The 26,261-nt window shown below is 35.1% G+C and overlaps 3 protein-coding genes across 3 annotated transcripts in view; 1 reads left to right on the top strand and 2 right to left on the bottom strand.

The window, feature by feature from the left end:
• Snmp2 (Sensory neuron membrane protein 2) overlaps window positions 1–26,261 on the bottom strand; it is a 691,945-nt gene that overhangs the window by 353,856 nt on the left and 311,828 nt on the right. The window lies entirely within an intron of this gene.
• On the top strand, window positions 10,977–13,933 carry LOC142233722 (bestrophin-4-like). The gene is made up of 6 exons (XM_075304726.1): window positions 10,977–11,115; window positions 11,182–11,292; window positions 11,365–12,109; window positions 12,254–12,466; window positions 12,527–12,893; window positions 13,353–13,933. Exons 1-6 carry the CDS (start codon window positions 11,045–11,047, stop codon window positions 13,847–13,849), a joined length of 2,004 nt encoding a protein of 667 aa, XP_075160841.1. The 5' UTR covers window positions 10,977–11,044; the 3' UTR covers window positions 13,850–13,933.
• Window positions 19,905–20,977, bottom strand: LOC142233721 (heat shock protein 27). The gene has a single exon (XM_075304725.1). It carries the CDS (start codon window positions 20,772–20,774, stop codon window positions 20,310–20,312), a length of 465 nt encoding a protein of 154 aa, XP_075160840.1. The 5' UTR covers window positions 20,775–20,977; the 3' UTR covers window positions 19,905–20,309.

Genomic DNA, 26,261 nt, shown 5'->3' with positions numbered 1-26,261 from the left:
CTTAAACCACATAGTGGTCAGGGTATAATAACTTTGATCGGCCAAAAAATGTGCCTACCGGAAATATTGGTTTTAGACCCCCTAAAATAACATATATACCGATCGACTCAGAATCGCCAGCTGAGTCGATCTAGTGCTTGGTGTCCGTCCGTCTGTCTGTCCATGTATTTATTGTTCACAGGATTCCGGTCGCAAATATTAACCGATTTTGACGAAATTTGGTACAGGGTGTTTCTTGGGCACCAGTACGAACGCTATTGAATTTGGAAGAAATGTGATCAAATTTAGATATAGCACCCATATATATGTATCGCCCGATTTCGACAAATGGGGTCACATTGCGCTTACAAACGGATCTTCATAAAATTTGGCAAACAGTATTCTTTTTCATAATTCTTTAAGTCTGCAAAATTTCACCGAAATCGGTTCAGATTAAAATATAGCTCCCATATATATGTATCGCTCGATTCTCCAAAATCTGGCCATAATCAATCTCACTCAAACTTGGTTTACTATAATATTTTAGAGTACTTACAATATGTGCAAAAAATCATCGCAATCGGCTCAGATTTAGATATAGCTCCCATATATATGTATCGCCCGATTTTCCCAAATTTGGAGATAAAACCCTTATTTATCAACCGAGAGTACTCAAAGTTGGGTAAATGTTATCTTCTATAGCACTTACTATATGTACAAAATTTTATCGAAATCGGTTCAGATTTAGATATAGCCCCCATATATATGTATCGCCCGATTTTCACAAATTTGGATATAAAACCCTTTTTTAATAACCGATCTTACTCAAAGTTGGCTAGATTCAGTCCTCTATAGTGCTAACTGTATGTTTCATCGAAATCGGTTGAGATTTAGATATAGCTCCCATACAAATGTATCGCCCGATTTTGACCAATTTGCCCCAATAAACTTTATTTTTGCCCATTTTCTTTACTGATCTTACTCAAATTTTGCACAAGGTAACCTTCCGTGGTATCAATCAAACCTGCAAAATATTATAGAAATTGGTTCAGATTTAGATATAGCTCTCATATATATGCATCGCCCGATTTTCCCAAATTTGACCATAATGCTCTTATTTTTTAACCAATGTTACTCTAATTTCTAATTTAAATTTTGATTTATTAGCCGATCATATTTATACTTACTTGTAGCTCTTACATAATAATATTGCCCGATTTTTAAAAATTTGGATTCATTACGCACACTAAATGAGCTATTTCGTTTTTTAATAATGGGCTCAATATTAGTGGTGCAAAATCAACTATAACCAGTGTTGCCAGAATAAGGGGAAATTCATTACAGGTAAGTTTTTGTTGTAATATTTAGCGTCTTGTAAGAACGTAGGAGCACAATGTAGGGTATTTTTTCATTCAACACAATTATTAAAAATTTTTCAATTTTGGTGGCTCTGGAGAAGGAAACTAGAATGATCTTTAACAATACGTGAGAACCACTGTTATCACTCGTGCCACAAAAAATCTACCAAGATCTGAAGAAAATCTTACCACAAATTTACCAAACAAATACTTCTATAGAAAATTTTGCCAAAATTGTATTACTGCAGAAAATTTTTCAAAATGTTATTTCTTTAGAAAATGTTGTCAAAAATTTACTTCTATAGAAAATTTTGTCAAAATTTCATGTCTATAGTAAATTTTGTCAAAATGTATTTCTATAGAAAACTTTTTTCTAAAAATTTTATTTCTATTTTATATAGAAACTTATTATCTAATACCCCATAAAGTATATATATTCTGGATCGTGGTGAAATTCTAAGTCGATCTAAGCATGTCCGTCCGTCCGTCTGTTTAAATCACGCTAACTTTCGAACGAAACAAGCTATCGACTCGAAAATTGGCACAAGTAGTTGTTATTGATGTAGGTCGGATGGTATTGCAAATGGGCCATATCGGACCACTTTTACGTATAGCTCCCATATAAACCGACGCTCAGATTTGGCTTGCGGAGCCTCTTGGAGGAGCAAAATTCATCCGATCAGGTTAAAATTTGGTACATGGCGTTGGTATATGGTCTCTAACAACCACGCAAAAAATGGTCTACATCGGTCAATAATTATATATAGCCCCCATATAAACAGATCCCCAGATTTGGCTTGCGGAGTCTCAAAGAGAAGCAAATTTCATCCGATCCGTCTGAAATTTGGTACATGGTGTTAGTATATGGTCTCTAATAACCATGCCAAAATTGGTCCACGTCGGTACATAATTATATATAGTCCCCATATAAGCCGATCCCCAGATTTGACTTCCGGACCCTCATGGATGAGCAAAATTCATCCAATTCGTTTGAAATTTGGTACGTGGTGTTAGTATATGGTCTCTAACAACCATACAGGAATTGGTCCATATCGGTCCATAATTATATGTAGCCCCCATATAAACCGATCCCCAGATTTGACCTCCGGAGCCCCTTGGAAGAGCAAAGTTCACACGATCCGGTTGAAACTTGGTACGTGGTGTTAGTATATGGTCTCTAACCACCTTTCAAAAATTGGTCCATACCGGTCTTAATTACCCCCATTTAAACCGATACCCAGATTTGACCCCCGGAACTCTTGGTTCCGGTTGAAATTTGGTACGTGGTGAAATTTGGTACATTGCGCTAGTATATGGCCGCTAACAACTATGTCAAAATTGGTCCATATCAGTCAATAGTTATATATAGCCGATCCCCAAAAATAATCTACCAAAAATTTATTTCTATAGAAAATTTTGTCAAAATTTTATTACTATATTACAAAAATTTTATAAACTTTTATAATCTACCAAAAATTTGTTTATATAGAAAATTTTGTCAAAATTTTATTACTATAACAAATTTTGTCAATATTTTATTTCTATAGAAAATTTGTCAAAATTTAATTTCTATAGAAAAAATTCTCAAAATTTTATTTCTATAGAAAATTTTGTCAAACTGAATTGTATACGTTTTTAATAGGCCTTATTTGTTTAATATATACCCCGTATGGACTAACTTACAATTGAGAAGACGGTGTTAAGAAGTTTTAAGATACCTTGCCATCGGCAAGTGTTACCGCAACCCAAGTAATTCGATTGTGGATGACAGTCTTTAGTACAAGTTTCTATGTAATCCATGGTGGAGGGTACATAAGATTCGGCCTGGCCGAACTTACGGCCGTATATACTTGTTTTTTTCTTCTTCTTTTTTTTTGAATTTTCAAAATTGAAAATCTCAGAAATTTAACAACTGAAAAAAAACTAATGATATCAACTTAATTTTCTTAAATTTTTAGAAAAACATTGTTTTTAATTTTTGTGAAATCTGCTTGAGATCTGCGTTTGTATTACAGTGTTGTGGAAATTTTCTAAAACTAAGAAAAAATTTCTAAAATGAACCACTAGTTTCCTTACAGGTGGGTTGGTTCACTGTTTTTTATACCCACCACCATAGAATGGTGAGGGGGTAATAATAACTTTAGCATTCCGTTTGTAACTTATCGAAATATCGATTTGCGACAATATAATTTATATGTCCGTTTGTAACTTATCGAAATATCGATTTCCGACAATATAATTTATATATATTCTTCATCAGGGAGAAATTCTAAGACGAATAACCATGTCTGTCTGACCGTCTATCTGTCGGTGGTAATCACGCTACAGCCTTCAATAATGGGGCTATCGTTCCGAAAATTGGCACAGAAATTTGTCTGCACGCAGGCTAAGTTCAAATATGAGATATATCGGTCCAGGGTTTGATATAGCTCCCATACAAACCGATCCCCCGACACAGGGTCTAGAAACCGTATTTTCTATACGATTTGTCTGAAGTTTGAAATATAGAGCTATTTTACGACCGAAAATATTGTGACGAAAATGGTGTGTATAGGTCCATATTTGGTATTGTCTTAGAATTGAATTCTGAGTTGATGTAGCTATGTCCGTCTGCCTGTCAGTCTGTCTGTCCGTCCGTCTGTCTGCCTGTTCAAGTATTTTTGTGTGCAAAGTACAGGTCCTCAAAATTGGCATAGGGTCGTTCTTCGGGACAAAGACAATCGCTATTGATTTTGGAAAAAATCGGTTCAGATTTAGATATAGCTGCCATATATATTTGTCACCGATCTTGTCATAACTGGCGTGTTTATCAACCGATCTTCTTCAAATTCCGTACATCCGAATATTTTACGAGTCTCGATCCTAATTGCAATCCTGCAAAACCGCCACCGGTTAACCGATTAACCGGTTTCAGTTACACAAACCGAAACCGGAAAATAAAAAAATTTGCATTTTCGGTTAACCTCGAAACCCGGGTTTTGGTCATCGGTTAACCGGTTTTCTGTATCTCAATGAAATTTATTTCTACTTTTCATATATTTCTTCCAAAAGTGGAACTTTTTGCAGAGATATACTGAAGGTGAGAAACAAATGATTGCAGGACTGGTACAAGTGCTCCAGTTTATCAACATTTTTAATTGTCATATAATTTATTGATTTTTATACTCACTTGATAATAAAATCTTTTTGAATCCACACTTTTACTAAAATATATAGCTATCAGAATTATTTATTGTTCAACATATTCCTTTCTGGTGCTATACGGATGGAAACAGGATGCTAAAAGTTTGTCCCAGACTGTTTCATGAGCAGTTGTCTATGAGGTAGTTCTACCAAGTTGTTCCAGGACGTGTCCTTTGGGATGAGTCAAAGTCGTGTCCTAAAGTGTAAATTTTCCCAGCCAAAAACAAACGCATGTTAAAGTGACTGGTCCATTTCATGCGCTAGGACCAGAACTGTGACTGGTCCATACAAACCAGGGACTAACCCTGTACAGGTCCTGGAGTTAATCCATTTCCCGTAGGGTATTTACAACACAGTTTCACTAAGTAAATGAGGAGATTTTAGTTAAACGACATTCCATTTATTTGTAAAGTCCTTTCTTCGAGCGCAAATAAACCCGAATTTCCCAGCAAGCACTTCCAGAAGATGCACTTGCAATGATGTTCTTTATTTTAACTACCAAGGAAGTTCTTTTAATTATTTTTTTTATAACTTGGTGTTTTCATACTTTAAATGGGTAATTTAAACTTTTTATGCCCTCCACCATAGGATAGGGGGTTATATTAACTTTGTCATTCCGTTTGTAACACATCGAAATATTGCTCTAAGACCATAAGCGTAGGAAGGCCTCTGGGGAGGGGGCTTAGACCCCCCCAGAAAAATTTTAGCCCCCCCCAGAATTTGAAAACCTATTTACGATTTTACATTTTTATAAAAATTAAACAAGTATATACTCGTACAACGCACAAAGTTTCACTAAAGACTTTCATGCACAATCGAATTACTTGGGTTGTGGTAGAAGTCTGATATTTATGAAATAAAGCTGTGGTTGAACTTATGATTTAGTTGAATAAAAAATAGTAATTGATATTAAAACTATTCTTTCATAAATTAATATCTTAATAATGCTGCAAAAACGCATCACTTCTTAAGGTGTGATCCGAATTCAGTGTTTTGAATGTGAATTAAAAATTTTGTGATATTTTCCCAAATAAATAATTTTTATACTTTTTTATGATTTTTAATGCATTCTAACGCTTGTTTGAAACGTTTTTTCAAATATTATCGATTCAAATATTATGGATTTAGCATTTTTGAAATATTTGTACCATTTTATTTATTCTTACTCTTTTTTTAAACTATTTGAAAAAAAAATTACGCATTAAAATATAAAAAAAATTAAGTAAAAAAACTTCCTGTGTAGTTAAAATAGTTAACTTCTTTGTGAGGACATTTTTGGAAGTGCTTTTAAAGTTGTGCCTTTAGAACAACTCACAATTTTTTGCTGGGAAAAGTGTGGAACTACCCTACGGGAAATGGATCAACCACAGAACTGGTACAGGACTAGTCCCAGGTGTGTATGGATCAGTCCCAGTTCTGATCAAAACGTATGGAAGGGACCGTCCACTTTAACATGGGTTTGTCATTGACGGAGTAAATTTACATTTTAGGACGCGACTTGGACTCATCCCAAAGGACACGTCCTGGGACAATTTAGCAGGAGCAACCCATAAACAGGTCCTCAGGAACCAGTCTCGGACAAACTCTTAGAAATCTCTTTCAATTTGGGCTCCTAATCGAACCCGAAATGAAAAAAAAACTTTTGAAATATGTCGAACAAAAGGTTATTCTGATAATTTTATTTCACTAAATGTGAAAATTGCAACTAACTGGAGCACAGGTACCAGTTCTGTGATAGGTCCGTCAGTGGCAATTTGCACCAATTTCCCGTAGGGTACTTTTAGTTGCTTTATTATAAATTGATTGTCGAGTTATTTTGATGTCTATTTTTTTATTCAATTTTATGAAATAAAACATTAGTTGAACCTATAAGTTCAGTCTATAAAGTTTTAGCTAGGGGGGCTATAGCCCCCCCTAGGAAAATTGTCTAGCTACGCTAATGTCTAAGACCCTATATATATATATATATATATATATATATATATATATATATATATATATATATATATATATATATATATATATATATATATATATATATATATATATATATATATATATATATATATATATATATATATATATATATATATATATATATATATATATATATATATATATATATATATATATATATATATATATATATATATATATATATATATATATATATATATATATATATATATATATATATATATATATATATGTATATATATATATATATGTACCAAATTTTAGCCAGATCGGATGAAATATACCTCTCTTATAGGCTCTGCAAGCCAAATTTTGGGGTCCGTTTATATGAGGGCTATACGTAAAAGGGGACCGATATGGGCCATTTGCAATACCATCCGACCTACACCAATAACAACTACTTGTGCCAAGTTTCAAGTCGATAGCTTGTTTCGTTCCGAAGTTAGCGTGATTTCAACTGACGGACGGACATGCTCAGATCGACTCAGAATGTCACCACGACCCAGAATATAAATATATATAAATAAATAAATATATATATATATATATATATATATATATATATATATATATATATATATATATATATATATATATATATATATATATATATATATATATATATATATATATATATATATATATATATATATATATATATATATATATATATATATATATATATATATATATATATATATATATATATATATATCGGTTCTTTATTTGAAACGTTAGATTGGTCCATGACATTTACTTTTTTAAGATAATTTCATTTAAATGTTGACCGCGGCTGCGTCTTAGGTGGTCCATTCGGAAAGTCCAATTTTGGGCAACTTTTTCGAGCATTTCGGCCGGAATAGCCCGAATTTCTTCGGAAATGTTGTCTTCCAAAGCTGGAATAGTTGCTGGCTTATTTCTGTAGACTTTAGACTTGACGTAGCCCCACAAAAAATAGTCTAAAGGCGTCAAATCGCATGATCTTGGTGGCCAACTTACCGGTCCATTTCTTGAGATGAATTGTTCTCCGAAGTTTTCCCTCAAAATGGCCATAGAATCGCGAGCTGTGTGGCATGTAGCGCCATCTTGTTGAAACCACATGTCAACCATGTTCAGTTCTTCCATTTTTGGCAACAAAAAGTTTGTTAGCATCGAACGATAGCGATCGCCATTCACCGTAACGTTGCGTCCAACAGCATCTTTGAAAAAATACGGTCCAATGATTCCACCAGCGTACAAACCACACCAAACAGTGCATTTTTCGGGATGCATGGGCAGTTCTTGAACGGCTTCTGGTTGCTCTTCACTCCAAATGCGGCAATTTTGCTTATTTACGTAGCCATTCAACCAGAAATGAGCCTCATCGCTGAACAAAATTTGTCGATAAAAAAGCGGATTTTCTGCCAACTTTTCTAGGGCCCATTCACTGAAAATTCGACGTTGTGGCAGATCGTTCGTCTATTCATGATGAAATGTCAAAGCATACTGAGCATCTTTCTCTTTGACACCATGTCTGAAATCCCACGTGATCTGTCAAATACTAATGCATGAAAATCCTAACCTCAAAAGAATCACCCTTTATATGTATATATATATATTTATTTATTTATTTATATATATTTATATTCTGGGTCGTGGTGACATTCTGAGTCGATCTGAGCATGTCCGTCCGTCTGTTGAAATCACGCTAACTTCCGAACGAAACAAGCTATCGACTTGAAACTTGGCACAAGTAGTTTTTATTGGTGTAGGTCGGATGGTATTGCAAATGGCCCATATCGGTCCCCTTTTACGTATAGCCCTCATATAAACGGACCCCAAAATTTGGCTTGCAGAGCCTATAAGAGAGGTATATTTCATCCGATCTGGCTAAAATTTGGTACATGATGTTGGTATATGGTCTCTAACACCCATTCAAAAATTGGTCGACATCGTTCCATAATTATATATAGCCCCATATATATCGATCCCCCGATTTGGCTTGGGGAGCCTCAAAGAGAACCAAATTTCATCCGATCCGACTTAAATTTGGCACATGGTGTTGGTATATGGTCTCTAACAACCATTGGTCCACATCGGTTCATAATTATATATAGCCCCCATATAAACCGATCCCCAGATTTGAACTCCGGAGCCTCTTAGCGGAGCAAAATTCATACGACCCGATTGAAATTTGGTACGTGGTGTTAGTTATGGTCTCTAAGAACCATGCAAAAATTGGTCCATATCGGTCCATAATTATATATAGCCCCCATATAAACCGATTCCCAGATTTGGTTTGTGGATCCTCTAAGAGAAGCAAATATTCCTACACGGCTGAAATTTGGTACATGGTATTAGTATATGGTCTCTAACAACCATCCAAAAATTGGTCCATATCGATCCATAATTATATATAGCCCCCATATAAACCGATCCCTAGATTTGGCTTGCGGAGCCTCAAAGAGAAGCAAATTTCATCCGATCTTGCTAAAATTTGGTACATCGTGGTAGTATATAGTCTCTAACAACCATGCAAAAATTGGTCCACATCGGTTCATAATTATATGTAGACCCCATATAAACCGATCCCCAGATTTGACCTACGGAGCCTCTTGGAGGAGCAAAATTCATCTGATCCGGTTCAAATTTGGAACGTGGTGTTAGTACATGGCCGCTAACAACCATACCAAAATTGGTCCATATCGGTCTATAGTTATATATAGCCGATCTCCAATCACACAAAAATTGGTCCATATCGTTATCATGGTTGCCACTCGAGCCAAAAAAAATCTACCAAAATTTTATTTCTATAGAAAATTTTGTCAAAATTTTATTTTTATAGAAAATTTTGTCAACATTTTATTTCTATAGAAAATTTTGTCAAAATTTTATTTCTATAGAAAATTTTTATTAAAATTTTAATTCTATAGAAAATTTTGTTAAAATTTAATTTCTATAAAAAATTTTGTCAAAAGTTTATTTCTATAGAAAATTTTGTCAAAATTTTATTTCTATAGAAAATTTTTTCAAACTGAATTATATACGTATTTAATCGATCTTTTTTGATTTAATATATACCATGTATGGACTTACATAGAATTTAGAAGGCGGTGTTAGGAAGTTTTAAGATACCTTGCCATCGACAAGCGTTACCGCAACTTAAGTAATTCGATTGTGGATGGCAGTGTTTAGAAGGAGTTTCTACGCAATCGATGGTGGAGGGTACATAAGCTTCGGCCTGGCCCAACTTACGGCCGTATATAGTTGTTTTGTTTCAAATAGGCTAAAAACAGAGTAAGAATTCATAAAATGGTACAAATAATTTAAATTTTGTCGAAAAAAATGCTAAATCCAATCTGAAAATATTGTGCATTTTTTTAAATACTTGAGTTTCTGACAAGAATAGAATCCATTAAAAATTGTAAAAATTATTTATTTGACAAAATATCAAAGAATTTTTAAATTTACATCCAAAACATTGAATTCGGATCACAGCTAAAGAAGTGATGCAAATTCAGTGCAACGGCTGTTGAAATTGAGAACTTCCGTCCTATGACAAACCCATGTTAAATTCATCGCTTCTGCGTCAATTTTGCACCACTTCCGGATCCAAAAAGAACATTTAATTCATTTCATTACTTTTTTGGCAACGCTTTTTTTCCTGGGTTATTAAAAGCGTTGTGACATTGTTTCAAATCTTGTTTTATTTGCTTGTAAAGGCAATGTTGTTTGTCAAAAATGTCGGTCCTCAGAAAAGAAAAAGCGCAAAAAGAGCACCTTAACGGCATTCAATTTTCCTAGATTTAAAGTCAGATAGGTCGCTAAACAATGTCTTTATTCTAAAGAAGTCGCATCTTTGGCTCGGAATCAATACCAAAATCTTTAGAGGAAGGTCAAAATCTTTTAATCTGAGTAAACTTTGTTTGAGTTATTGACCAATTGAAGAACTTAATGAAATTAAATTTACGTAAATATTTGTTTAGTAACAAATATTTCAAGTGTTTTTAAAATGTTGGTTTTGCCAGATTAGGATTGGAGCACACTTTTAACGACTCCGGTTCCGACTACAGCAAAATCTTCAGATTCCGACTCCACAGCCCAAGTCGAAGATATTACTCAGTTGGTGAAGTTGATAACTTAAAAGAAATTAATTTAAACTAAGTTTTTAAATAATCTGGCAAATAATACACGCAGAGAAGGAATATGATCACCCCAAACATGTTTCAAGAGCAAAATATTATTTTTGAATGGTAAACATGGAACATTTTTGTGGCAAAACTGTTGTTTCCTCGTCAAATATAAACCCCTCAAACTGGGACACTCTGAAAACCGGACATCACTGAAATGTGGACAGTTGATCTCTCATAACTGGGCACTTCCCAAATGTGAATAAAATTTATGTGACCATGGGTGTCATCCTTTCCGAGATTTTACTGTAGTTTGTTTTTAGAACTCCATTGTCGGATTTGAAAACAACTATCGTTGATTTTCTCATCATATTTGAAATTAAAAAGAAAAATTTCTCGATACGAAAACAATTAACAAAAACCTAAAGCTTTTTCAATATGACTATTTCCTATACCGCCGAAGTGGCCACATGTAGGAAATTTGGTTGTTTCATTAAACTTTTAGCCAGGTAAGAAAAACCAAAAACATTTCATTAATAAGGCTTGCAGTCATGCTCTCTTTTCGGTGACTTCAGATGGAAGGGTAGTATTTACAAGCTAGTATGGATGGATTTGTTGCTGTTTCTTTTGCTCTATTATGGCATTAATTTGATTTATAGATATCTATTGGATACAGAGTCTCAAAGGTAAAGAACACCATTTATTAAAATAAAAAAAAGCGAAAAGATTTGCAATGACTTCCTTTGATCTCTCCACAGGACCTTTGAGAGTATTGTGTATTATTGTGCCAGCTATAGCAGTCTCATTCCGCTCTCCTTTGTCTTGGGTTTCTATGTCAATTTGGTTATGAATCGATGGTGGGAACAATATATCACCATACCTTGGCCAGATACCGTGGCTGTGTATGTTAGTGCCCATGTCCATGGCCAGGATGATAGAGGACGTGTAATGCGTCGTACAATTATGCGTTATGTCTGTCTATGTTTAACTCTAGTTTTCACCATGATATCGCCATGTGCAAAGAAACGTTTTCCCCGTTTAAAACATCTTGTCGAAGCTGGATATCTATTGGAGAACGAGAAGAAAATTTTCGAATCTATGGATGTGGCTTTTCCAAAATATCCCAAACATTGGATGCCTATAGTATGGGCAGCCAGTATTGTAACACGAGCTCGCAAGGAAGGTTTTATACGTGATGATTTCGCTGTGAAAACAATCATTGATGAATTAAATACTTTTCGTGGCCGCTGTGGAGTTCTGTTGTTTTACGATTTCATTAGCATTCCTTTGGTCTATACGCAAGTGGTTACCATTGCTGTATATTCGTATTTTTTGTGTAGCCTATTGGCTCATCAATGGACCGAATTTAAAAAGGACACCCATGAACAATTGGGCTTTTATATGCCGGTTTTTATAACATTGCAATTCTTCTTCTATATGGGATGGCTAAAGGTGGCTGAGACTCTCATAAATCCATTTGGTGATGATGATGACGATTTCGAGGTAAGGAAATCTAAATAAAATACGGATCATTGGATGCCCACACGCAGAGAAAAAATATAATCACACCCCAAACATGCGAATTGGCACACGGTTATGTTCGACTTTGTTTTAAATTGTGGTCTCTGTTAAATCTGTGGTCTCTAGGTTAATTGGATGATTGATCGCAATCTACAAGTGGCTTATTTGATAGTTGACGAAATGCATCATGAACATCCTGAACTTGTAAGAGATCAATATTGGGATGAAGTTTACCCAAGTGAATTTCCCTATGAGTCTGATATAGCACGATCTAATCCACCACAACACTCTACTGCGAAATATGATGAAATTCCATCTCCCGAACTTCCAATGCCTCAGGTTACTATATAAATATTTTCCAGTATCGATTAAAAGTTCCCATATGCATTTGATTTTTAGTTTTCAGATAAGCTCATTAAGGATATAAAAGTCAAAATTAATTCCGGAATTAATTTATCGAGTGAAATATTTAATGACATTTTGACAAGATTAACCCAAGCTTTGGAAGAGAGGACAACACAAGGATCACAGCAAATTAGTGGACAATCGATCACAGGGAATTCAATGTCAAATATCGAATGCATACAGAATGAAACGACCTATGATTTACAAGGAATACAGCAGGTGGAGAGGGGAATTCGTCCGCCAGTGCTACTTCTTGAAGATTCGAATGCAAGCGAGAATGAAGAAGATGAAAAAGATTTCGTCGAGGAAAATTATGAAGAAGAGCACAAAGAAGATAAGTCGTCTTCATCATATGACAGCGGTAAGTATTTGAACTTTATCTGTTTTTGTTCTCTAATCTCGAAATATAAAAGACAACCCTCGTATATTGTTATCGGACCCGCCCGACTTTAGATTTTGCCTACTTGTTTCGTAATAGAAATATGTTCAAATCGGCATCCGTCTAACTTTTTTCTATATACACGCACAGAAGGAATATGATCATCCTAAAGAGATTCCATGGTTACTGAAATCACATACATAATTTTCGAGAAAATAACATGGTTATGACAAGCATGTTTCATGTTCGCCGTCCAAAAATAACATTTGGCTCTTGAAACACGTTTGAGATGATCATATTCCTTCTCTGGGTGTTCTACAAACTGAAGGGGTATACATTTCAAACCTCGAAATCTTCAATTTTCATTTTGTGAAGAAGTGTCCTCTAGTGGCTAATGTTTTTATTTACTTAATTTAATTTCATGGAGTTTTCTTTTTCCAGATACAAGTTCAGATTCGGATCCATTCGAACGCCTTCGTTTGGAACGGCAACAACAACGCTTCCAAAGAATGCACACCTATGTGACAAAATATTTTGGATCACATGTTCAACTCGTAATGCCGGCAACAATGCCTAGAGAAATAACTAAGAAATCTAAAGCAACCCAAACGAATACGTCAACCCAATTTACACCGAAGACATGGGGTGAAACTATGGAATTACCACAATCGCATGGAATCATAGCCTCGGAAAATAGTTCACAATCAAAAGAATCAATGGAATCGAATTTAAAGCTAATTCTCGTAAATTTACCTCTTAAGCATGACGAAGTAGAAGTCGATGGACGACTTGAGACATTGAATTCTGGAGACCATCAGAACGCACAAGATGAAGATATAAACACCTTATATTTGCAGGAACCTTCAAATTCTGAAGACCAATTATCGGACACTATTGCTATTGAGGATTCCAATGCTAAAATTGAAAATGTAGACTGATACACAACCCAAGAATATAATGTTATCTACTATTTAATAGAATTACTTTATATTAATATTAAATATATATTCTACTCAAATTAACTATTTGGATACAGTACAAGACAACATTTTCTGGAAATTCTGAAACGTTCTAACGAATTTTGTTTTTGTGATAAAATTTAACGTCTTGTTTTGTTTATCAGCAATCAACACGAGAAGATTTATTGACGGTCTAATGTGTGTGACCACATGGTCACGCTAGTACAGCCCGGGTTAAGAGAACAATGTCAAAATGCACTTCTCTTTTACAATTTTTCTACTAAAATTTACTTGACAAATTCTTTCGAGTAAAAGGAGTAAATATGTCATGACAAAAATAATTGTAAGTCAAAACAAGTAAGTAAAGTAGAAAGTCGGGCGGGGCCGGCTATATCATACCCTAAACCACCCTTACTGAATTAGTAATGATAATCTGGGAGATAAACCGCAGTTGCATATTTAAGAAAATTGAGGGGTCCATGTTTATGGGTACTTTGTCTCAATCTGACTATAGCTCATGGTCAATGTTGTCAGGGTAAATAGTTAGTACTATAGAAGATTATATTTAGCCAATTTTGAGTAATATCGGTTGATAAATAAAGGTTTTGTGGCCAAATTTGGAAAAATCGGGCGATACATATATATGAGAGCTATATCTAAATCTGAACCGATTTGGATGAAATTTTGCAGGCTTGAAGGGCGATGAAAAGAATTACCTTTAGGCAAATTTGGTGGCGATCCGTTTGAAAAAAAGCGCAACGTGACCCCATTTGTCGAAATCGGGCGATACATATATATGGGAGCTATATCTAAATTTGATCCGATTTCTTCCAATAGCGTTCGTCTTTGTGCCCAAAAAATTCCCTGTACCAAATTTCATCAAAATCGGTTAATAAACCGGAATTCTGTGAACAACAAATACATGGACAGACGGACGGACACCGAGCGCTAGATCGACTCAGGAGGTGATTCTGAGTCGATCGGTATATATTTTATGGGTTCTAAAATCAATATTTCTGGTAGGCACATTTTTTGGCAGATCAAACTTATTATACCCTGACCACTATGTGGTTTAGGGTATAAATAATTGTAATAATAGTAAGTCCACGGGCTGGCGTATAGGCGTTGAAAGTTGGTCAATCTCGTCACGTACTGCATTTCATCATTGGTTCAACGTCTTTTTTGTTTATTTTTATTTTTTTTTTAATTAAGAATGTTTTTTTTTAAATGTGGACTGAAATTTATTTGGACGTGAATTGCTTTGTTAATATATCGCAAAAAGAAAATTCTATAGATGAGATCTGTATCCTAATTTTATAGAGCCTAGATTTAAAGATACATAACTCCCTAAAACTGTCTTTATTTTAAAGAAGTTGCATCTTTGGCTCGGAATCAATACCACAATCCTTAAGGGAAGGGTAAAACCTTTTGCATCTAAGTAAACTTTTTTTTTTAAGTGTGAGGACCAACATTTTATAGCAAATTTTAATTTTATTTTTTTAATTGTAACTTTTTTGTATAAAATAATTTTATTTTGAATTTTTATTTGTCACAATTTTCATCCTCCTAAGTGGTGAGAGCTCCAATTTGCGTGCTTTGTTATTATCAAGTCAAATCTGGAGATAAGTTTATATGGGATATTTATAATTACGGACCGATATGGAGTTTTTGCTCCAAATTTCAACCACATCGGATGAAATTTGCACGTCCTATAGGCTCCGGAAGTCAAATCTGTCGGTTTATTATACACGCAGAAAAGGAATATGATAACGCCAAATAGGTTTCAAGAGCAAAATTTGTTTTTTTTTTTTTTTTTGATGGTGAACATGGAACATTTTTGTCACATAAATGTTGCATTTGATGACAGTAAGTCTTTATGACATTACATGAACTAAAATTTTGAAAAAATGTATAACTCAAATGAATTTGATCAGTTCATCCTTTTCTGATATGTGTAAGATGACTAATTAAGTACTTGTAACTGAACAAAACTGAGGAAAATCCTGCCTCAGAGTTATATGTCATTTTCTACTTTACATAGCTTGTCGGCATGGCTGTCGTTGATTTGTGAAAAACGTTCAATAGGAAGTAGGGATATCAGAAAAAATTCTTAGCTGTCAAAAAAAAAAAAAAGAAAATTAGTATAGACATTTTTTACAAAAAAGAAAAATTGCAAAATGGAATATATTATTGGAAAATATAAGGAAATCTAGACGCAGTAGTGTATCTCCGACGAAGAGTCGATAGTCTTTGCGACTCCATCGGTGGTTATTTGGTATGGCATTGAGGAATGCGAAAGACTAGTCCCTATATATTTACCCATCTCGTCCGGATTCAGTTGCGTGAATTGATTGTATATGTGGAGCTTGTTAAGCATTTATTTAATTGGGACGAAAAGTTACGGTATTTAACGCTGCTTTACGTTATAAGAGGCAGCATCATCATGGTTTGCGGGTATAAACCAGAGGGAACTGTCATAGAAGAAATTCAAGGAACTACTAGCCAGCGCTTTTCCCTGTGCAAAAACATGAAGCTGATATATCTCCGGTTAATGTGTGGTGTGAAGGATCCACAGATTAATGACAATACTGGGTATATTGCTGAAGTTAAGACGCCATTAGAGCTATTGGGTTATACCATCTCGCATTTGTCTATTATGGAACAACAACGAAACCGTCTCATACCCGAATTGGAATGGATTGTTTTGGTTTCATGCACTTATTTTAAGGTCGTAAGTATAACATTGGTTGATCAATTGGAATTGGACAGGATGACCAAAGTTTGCTTCCTGCACTAATAGAAAAAGTTTCGTTATATTAACGAAATGTGTCGTAAAAAAGTCACCCAATGAAACAAATTCGTTAATACAACGAAATTTTTCGTTATTATAATGAATTTTCTATTAATTAACGTAACGTTTCGTACTGTTAACGAATATTTTCATTGTATTAATGAAAATGTTTCATTATATCAATGAACATTTTTCGTTGGCTGAGATTTAATGAAATTTTCTTTGTGTTCTTTCTTTGTTCCCTGGTTATTACTAGGTTGAGCGGCCCTGTGGAGGTATTCCACATTGAGCGATGGTTTGCGTAATTTTGTCCCCTGGTTGCTGCCAGGTTGAGCGGCTCTGTGATTGTAGTACACATTGAGCGATGGTTTATTTGGTTGTTCCCTGGATATTGTCAGGTTGAGCGGCTCTGTGATGTTGATTCACCATGAGCGTTGACTAATTTAGTGTTCCCTGGACGTATTTCAGGTTGAGCGATTTGTTGATTAAATTGAGCCAATGAAAATTTTTCATTGATACAACGAAAAATTTTCATTAAGACAATGAAAATATTCGTTAATAGTACGAAACGTTTCGTTGACTAACAGAAAATTCGTTATAATAACGAAAAATTTTGTTATATCAATGAATTTGTTTCATTGGCTCAATTTTAATGTCACATTTCATTAATATAACGAAATTTTTTTCTACCAGTGCAGGATGGCCGAGTTGTAAGATGACTAATTAACTAGTTGCAACTGAAAAAAACTGAGGAAAATCCTGCCTGTCATTATGTAATTTTCTACTTTTATGTCATTTTCTACTTTACGTAGCTTTTCGGCATGGCTGTCGTTGATTTGTGAAAAACGTTCAATAGGAAGTAGTAGCAGGCGTATCGATAAGTTACGTTCTTTTATATGTGTAAGTTTTGCTTAAATTGTGTAATTGGCTGAACTTCATATAGCGCTAAAGACAATTTAACAATTATTAACTCTAGTTTTATATTTATAATATTATACCCTCCATCATAGGATGGGGGTATATTAACTTTGTCATTCCGTTTGTAACACATCGAAATATTGCTCTAAGACCCCATAAAGTATATATATTCTGGGTCGTGGTGAAATTCTGAGTCGATCTAAGCATGTCCGTCCGTCCGTCTGTTGAAATCACGCTAACTTCCGAACGAAACAAGCTATCGACTTGAAACTTGGCACAAGTAGTTGTTATCGATGTAGGTCGGGTGGTATTGAAAATGGGCCATATCGGTCCACTTTTACGTATAGCCCCCATATAAAGGGACCCTCAGATTTGGCTTGTGGAGCCTGTAACAGAAGCATATTTCATCCGATCCGGCTGAAATTTGGTATATGGTGTTGGTATATGGTCTCTAACAACCATGCAAAAATTGGTCCACATCGGTCCATAATTATATATAGCCCCCATATAAACCGATCCCCAAATTTGGCTTGCGATTGCTCTAAGAGAAGCAAATTTCATCCGATCCGGCTGAAATTTGGTACATGGAGTTAGTATATGGTCTCTAACAACCATGCAAAAATTGGCCCACATCGGTCCATAATTATATATAGCCCCCATATAAACCGATCCCCCGATTTGGCTTTCGGAGCCTCTAAGAGAAGCAAATTTCATCCGATCCGGCTGAAGTTTGGTACATGGTGTTAGTATATGGTCTCTAACAACCATGCAAAAATTGGTCCACATCGGTTCATACTTATGTATAGCCCCCATATAAACCGATCCCCCGATTTGACTTTCGGAGCCTCTAAGAGAAGAAAATTTCATCCGATCCGGCTGAAATTTGGTACAGGGTCTTAGTATATGGTCTCTAAAAACCATGCAAAAATTGGTCCATATCGGGCCATAATTATATATAACCCCCATATAAACCGATCCCCAGATTTGGCTTGCGGAGCCTCTAAGAGAAGCAAATTTCATCCTATCCGGCTGAAATTTGGTACATGGTGTTAGTATATGGTCTGTAATGACCATGCGAAAATTGGTCCACATCGGTGCATAATTATATATAGCTCCATATAAACCGATCGCCAGATTTGACCTCCGGAGCCCCTTGGAAGACCAACATTCATCGGATTCGGTTGAAATTTGGTACGTGGTGGTAGTATATGGTATTTAACAACCATGCCAAAAGTGGTCCATATCAGTCCATAATCATATATAGCCCCCATATAAACCGATCCCAAGATTTGGTTTTGGAGCCTCTTCTAGGAGCAAATTTCATCCGAGTCAGTTGAAATTTGGTACATTGTGCTAGTATATGGCCGTTAACAACCATGCCTAACTAGGTCCATATCGGTCTATATTTATATATAGCCCTCAGATAAATCGATCCCCAATCACACAAAAATTGGTCCCCCGTGTAAAAATTGGTGGATCTAATTAGATATGATTAGATCTTAAAATTGGCCTCTTTAGATCTAAGTAGATTTACCCAGATATGATGAGACAGAATAAGATATAATTATATATAATTACATATGTGACGAGATCTAACATAAGATCCAACTATATGTAAGGATAGATATGATTATATCTAAGACATTAGATCTAGGCCAATATTGAGATCTGATCAGATCTAATTCCATAGTAATTAGATATGATTAGATCTTACCATTTTTTGGATCTGCTTATATCTAATCGTATCAAATTAGATCTCTCAATTTTTACTCGGGCCATATCAAGTTCATAATTGTATATGGCCCCCATAAAAGCGACCCCCATATTTCAATTCTGGCTCCCTACGTACCGTGCAAAAGTCCATATCGATTCGTAATTATTTGTAGACTTACATACCTTTTTGTCTAATATATACCACGTGTGGACTAACTCACAATTTAGAAAACGATTTAAGATACCACAACCCAAGTAATTCGATTGTGTATAACAGTCTTTCGTAGAAGTTTCTACGCAATCCATGGTGGAGGGTACATAAGATTCGGCCTGGCCGAACTTACGGCCGTTTATACTTTTTTTTTTTTTTTTATGTACGTTTTAAGCATCCCCAAGATAGCCAATTATTTTCAGATTTTTAATTTATTGGGATATAGATATATATCTTTGTCGACCATCTAATACAAACTCCAACAACTAAATGTCACAGATTTATATTTTGTTGACCGACCATTGTTTCAAATTGGTGGTCTGTAATGCTTCGGCTCGCTCGCAATTTAGTTCTCCTCTTATTTTCAATTCTCCTTCAATCAATATTCAACACAATAGTGATTCTAATTAGAACATGAACAAAAATTATTTATTTAATTTTTTTTTGGTTCTTACATTTACAATATTATCATTTGGTAAATATAGATTAAATATATGTGCTGAGAGTTAATAAAAATAATAAAAAAAGTTGATGAAATTTTGGCAAGATACTTTCATACATATCAGCAACAGGGTCTAACTACTAAAAGAATAAGAACACTTAGATCCTAATAGATTCGTAGGAGGTTAATTCTCAATATTGCACAATTAACAATGATTAACAATAAAATTGAACAACACTTTCGGTTTTTGTCCATTTCTAGTTTTCACTTTCGTTCGTTCGTCGCAATATTCTTGAATGAGTTTTTTTTTCTGGAAGTATTTGGTAGTGGAAGGATTTTTTTCTTTTTTCTTTTCTATTAAAACTTAATGTTTTAGACTCAAATAGGGCAGACCCATTTGTCTCACATATACACTACGCTCGGCTGTCGAACATGGGGGACATCTGACTATGAGAATGCCATCGGAGCTCAGTTCTGCCCGGACATCATTGGGATAATAGCCACGGGGTAAAATGAAACGTTTGACAATGTGACGTCCTACAAAACTATCACCATCACGTCTTTTTTCGTGTTTGGCCTCTACGATGACAGTATCACCAGAAGTCTTCACTGTAATTTCGTAGGGCTTGAAGGGACCCACATCAATATTGGCCTCAAATCCATCCTTCCCAACCACCACACGGCTAAGATCGGGAGCAGATCCCACACGCTGTAATCTTTTGTAGTATGGTACATCCCAGTCCACCAAATCCCAATCACGCCATAAACGGCGACGTTGATCCCAATAATCCCAATCGCTAAGTGTAGAATTTGCAGGTACTAAAGCCATTGTATATCCGTTTCCGTTCAATTGATAATCCTTTTTATTGATGGGTATGGGTGTGTGTATGTGCAACGTACTTAAGCAACACTCGCTCGATATTTTAATACGACTCGTTAGTGACGCGTTATTGCGTTTCAAAGTGATCTCTTGGTATGTTCACAAGTTTCGCGAATTTTTGCAAATAAACTGGCATCCCAATGTTGAATGGGTTTTTATAGAACTTTTTCTCTTTCAAATGGCGGTGGCTTTCATTTATAGAGGGGCACGGCATGGCGCCCAAACTCACAAAGCAGCAGAATCGTTTGTTTTGATTGAACGCCCAGCTATTAGCTACAGCTTTTGCCGCACTCAACAGTCAAGCTACTAACAAATTGTGGACATTTGCTACAACGATCAATTGACTGACTGAGATGCGATTAAGTGTGGGCTCCGAAAACTCTCCTTCTTTGTATATGGTCAATTCACAAGCGTCGCGTGGTCTACATGAAATAAGATTGTTATTTTCTTTGAACGTTTCAATAGACGTAACTAAAAACTTGTAAAAATATGGAAGTAAGTCGAATGACAACATGACCCTTCACCATCGAAAATATAGCTAACCAGTATCTAAAAGGTGGTTAATAGCTAATGCAACTAAATAAAGCGCTATATATAAAATTTTATACCCACCACCATAGAATGGTGACGGGGGTATAATAAGTTTGTCATTCCGTTTGTAGCACATCGAAATATCGATTTCCGACTATATGAAGTATATATATTCTTGATCAGGGAGAAATTCTAATACGATATAACAATGTCCGTGTGTCCGTCTTTCTGTCTGTCTGTCTGTGTGTCTGGCTGTCTGTCTGTTGTAATCAACCGACTTCCGCATTTGGGGTCTTGGGCTTATAGAAATGGTAGTTTTTATCCAATTTGCCTGAAATTTGAAATCTAGAGGTATTTTCGGACCATAAAGAGGTGTGCCAAAAATTGTGAGTATCGGCCCATGTTTTGGTATAGCCCCCATATAGACCGATCTCCCGATTTTATTTCTTGGGCTTCTAGAATCCGCAGTTTTTATTCAATTTACCAGAAATTCGAAATCTAGAGGTATTTTAGAACCATAAAGAGGTGAACCAAAGATGGTGAGCATCGGTCCCTGTTTTGGTATGGTCCCCATATAAATCAACCTCTCGAGTTGGGTCTTGGGCTTATAGAAACCGTAGTTTTTATCCAATTTGTCTGAAATCGGAAATCTAGGGGTATTTTAGGACCGTAAAGTGGTGTACCGAAAATGGTGAGTATCGGTCCATGTTTTGGTATAGCCCCCATATAGACCGATTTCCCGATTTTACTTCTTGGGCATCTAGAATCCGAAGTTTTTATGCAATTTGCCTGAAATTGGAAATCTAGAGGTATTTTCTGGCCATATAGAGGGTCCATTTGGTAATGACTTCATATAGACCGATTTCACTTCTTAAGGGTATAGAATTTTCCAGATTTTTTTTCTCGGGTGAAAATCTACAGATTAAAGATTTCAAGACGTTATTTTATAATCAATCAAGACGTTATTTTATAATTTTCTTGCACACTTACAAAATATGTTAATGATTCCTCTAAAACTCAAACAACAATGGTTCTTATAAATCCAGAATCTTACATAGTCTTCATAGGTAAAATATTTAAATTTATCTTCGGGAAGTGTACTGGTTGAACTGCTCTGATTGATCTGTCCTCAAACCCCCTGCAATTTCAAAGGAAAACCTAATATTTGATTCATGGTGGTGGGTATTTAAGATTCGGCCCGGCCGGACTTACTGCTGTATATACTTGTTTTTTTTTTTTTTTTAATTTTGTTTGTTCAAAGCAAAAAATTTCGGAAGTAATATGAAATTTTAGAATCATTTTAGATTTGTTCGAAAGGACTACAAATCTATCACACGCTTTGCGAAAGTGGTTCTGCGGTATTTTGACCCATTCTCGACGAAGAGCTGTCTTGAGAGGATGGACTGTTTGGTATTCATTTGTGCCAGCTGTACTCTCCAAAATGTCCTGGGCTCAAAAGTCGAAGTAATTGAATTTATTTCTATTACTATAGAAATAAAGCGAGGAAATTTTTTTTAAAGCCATTCTTTGCTTATGCGTGCTGATTGCGACGGTGTCTTGTTGGAATGTCCTTCGTCTACAGCGGAAACGTTTGTCTGCCCAGGGCTTCCATACCGCCTTTAGGACATTTTTCCTATAATATTCGGCATTTTATTTACCTTACCTTACCGTCCGTCCGTTGAAATCACGCTAACTTCCGAACGAAACAAGCTATAGACTTGAAACTTAGCACAAGTAGTTGTTATTGATGTAGGTCGCATGATATTGAAAATGGGCCATATCGGTTCACTTTTACGTATAGCCCCCATACAAACGGACCCTCAGACTTGGCTTGCTGAGCCTCTAAAAGAATCATATTTCATCCGATCCGGCTGAAATTTGGTATATGATCTCTAAGAACCATGCAAAAATTCGTTCATATCGGTCCATAATTATATATAGCCCCCATATAAACCGATCCCCAGATTTGGCTTGCGGAGCCTCAAAGAGAAGCAAATTTCGTCCGATTATGCTGAAATTTGGTACATGGTTTTGGTATATGGTCTCTAACAACCATGCAAAAATTGGTCCACATCGGTCTATAATTATATATAGCCCCCATATAAACCGATCACCAGATTTGGCTTGCGGAGCCTCAAAGAGAAGCGAATTACATCCGATCCGGTTGAAATTTGGAACATGGTGTTAGTATATGGTCTCTAACAACCGTGGAAGAATTGGTCCATATCGGTCCATAATTATATATATCTCCCATATAAACCGTCCTCCAGATTTGGCCTCCGGTGCCTCTTGGAGGAGCAAAATTCATCCGACTCGGTTAAAATTTGGAACGTGGTGTTAGTATATGGCCGCTAACAACCGTACAAAAATTGGTCCATATCGGTCTATAGTTATACCCTGCGCCACACTGTGGAACAGGGTATTATAAGTTAGTGCATATGGTTGTAACACCCAGAAGGAGACGAGATAGACACATTGTGTGTTTGGCAATAATGCTCAGGGTGGGTCCCTGAGTCGATATAACCATGTCCGTCTGTCCGTCTGTCCGTCCGTCCATCCGTCCGTCCGTCTGTCTGTGAACACATTTTTGTGATCAAAGTCTAGGTCGCAATTTATGTCCAATCGCCTTCAAATTTGGCACATGTTCCTAATTTGAGTCAGAATAGAACCCTATTGATTTTGGAAGAAATCGGTTAAGATTTAGATATAGCTCCCATATATATCTTTCGCCCGATATGCACTTATATGGACCCAGCAGCCAGAGTTTTATACCGATTTGGTTGAAATTTTGTACAAAAATAACACTTAGTCGTATAGTCAAGTGTGCAAAATTTGATTGAAATTGGTTCAGATTTAGATATAGCTCCCATATATATATTTCGCCAGATATGGACTTATATGGCCCCAGAAGCCAGATTTTTGGCCGAATTTGGTTGAAATTTTGCACTAGGAGTACAATTAGTAATATAGTCATGTGTGCCAAATTTGATTGAAATCGGTTCAGGTTTAGATATAGCTCCCATATATATCTTTCGCCCGATATGGACTAATATGGTCCTAAATGCCAGAGGTTTTGCCCAATTTGGATGAAATTTTGCACAGGGAGCAGATTTAGCATTGTAGCTATGCGTGCCAAATTTGGTTGAAATCGATTCAGATTTAGATATAGCTCCCTTATATATATTTCGCCCGATATGCACTTATATGGACCCAGAAGCCAGAGTTTTATCTTGATTAGTTTGAAATTTTACACAAGGAGTACAATTGGTAGTATAGTCATGTGGAGTTTCCTTAAAATTGCTTCAGATTTAAATCTTTCCCATATTTTTTTACTAACATTGCGTTTCACCCTAGTGCATTAGCCGACTTAAATTTTGGCCCAATTTTGTTGAAATTTTGCACATGGAGTAGATTTAGTATTGCAGCTATGCGTGCCAAATTTGTTTGAAATCGATTCAGATTTAGATATAGCTCCCATATATATGTTTTTCTGATTTCGACAAAAATGGTCAAAATACCAACATTTTCCTTGTAAAATCGCCACTGCTTAGTCGAAAAGTTGTAATAATGACTCTAATTTTCCTAAACTTCTAATACATATATATCGATCATAAATGAACTTTTGCGAAGTTTCCATAAAATTGCTTCAGATTTAAATGTTTCCCATATTTTTTAAAACATTGTGTTCCACCCTAGTACATTAGCCGGCTTAAATTTTGAGTTTATAGATTTTGTAGAAGTCTATCAAATTCTGTCCACATCGAGAGATATTAAAATGTATGTATTTGGGACAAACATTTTATATATAGCACCCAAAACAATTGACGGATGTGGTATGGTATCGTAAATTTAGATCTACAAAGTGGTGTAGGGTATAATATAGTCGGCCCTGCCCGACTTTAGACTTTCCTTACTTGTTATATATAGCCGATCTCCAATCACACAAAAATTGGTCCATATTGGTTCATAATCATGGTTGCCACTCGAACCAAAAATAATCTACGAAAACTTTATTTCTACAGAAAATTTTCTTAAAATTTTATTTCTGTAGAAAATTTTGTTAAAATTTCATTTCTATAGAACATTTTGTCAAAACTTTATTTCTATAGAAAATTTTGTGAAAATTTTATTTCTATAGAAAATTTTGTGAAAATTTTGTTTCTATAGAAAATTTTGTCAAAATTTTATTTCTATATGTTAGATTTTTTTGATTTAATATATACCACGTATGGACTTACTTACAATTTAGAAGATTCTGTCCACATCGAGAGATATTAAAATGTATGTATTTGGGACAAACATTTTATATATAACACCCAAAACAATTGACGGATGTGGTATGGTATCGTAAATTTAGATCTACAAAGTGGTGCAGGGTATAATATAGTCGGCCCTGCCCGACTTTAGACTTTCTTTACTTGTTATATATAGCCGATCTCCAATCACACAAAAATTGGTCCATATTGGTTCATAATCATGGTTGCCACTCGAACCAAAAATAATCTACCAAAACTTTATTTCTATAGAAAATTTTATCAAAATTTTATTTGTATAGAAAATTTTCTTAAAATTTTATTTCTGTAGAAAATTTTGTTATAATTTCATTTCTATAGAACATTTTGTCAAAACTTTATTTCTATAGAAAATTTTGTCAAAATTTTATTTCTATAGAAAATTTTGTGAAAATTTTGTTTCTATAGAAAATTTTGTCAAAATTTTATTTCTATATGTTAGATTTTTTTGATTTAATATATACCACGTATGGACTTACTTACAATTTAGAAGACGGCGTTAGGAGGTTTTAATATACATTGCCGTCGGCAAGCGTTACCGCAACTCAAGTAATTCGATTGTAGATGGCAGTGTTTACAAGAAGTTTCTACGCAATCCATGGTGGAGGGTACA

Source organism: Haematobia irritans, chromosome 4 (assembly GCF_050003625.1).
Source record: "Haematobia irritans isolate KBUSLIRL chromosome 4, ASM5000362v1, whole genome shotgun sequence".
Lineage (NCBI taxonomy): Eukaryota > Metazoa > Arthropoda > Insecta > Diptera > Muscidae > Haematobia > Haematobia irritans.
The sequence above is the reverse complement of the archived record's forward strand: the minus strand, read 5'-3'. Positions and strand labels throughout refer to the sequence as shown.

Coding starts and splice junctions, on each gene's coding strand:
- LOC142233722 (XM_075304726.1), top strand. CDS start 11,045: ATGACTATTTCCTATACCGCCGAAGTGGCCACATGTAGGAAATTTGGT. Junction 12,110..12,253: donor ATGATGATGACGATTTCGAG/GTAAGGAAATCT, acceptor TGTGGTCTCTAG/GTTAATTGGATGATTGATCG. Junction 12,894..13,352: donor GTCTTCATCATATGACAGCG/GTAAGTATTTGA, acceptor TTCTTTTTCCAG/ATACAAGTTCAGATTCGGAT.
- LOC142233721 (XM_075304725.1), bottom strand. CDS start 20,774: ATGGCTTTAGTACCTGCAAATTCTACACTTAGCGATTGGGATTATTGG.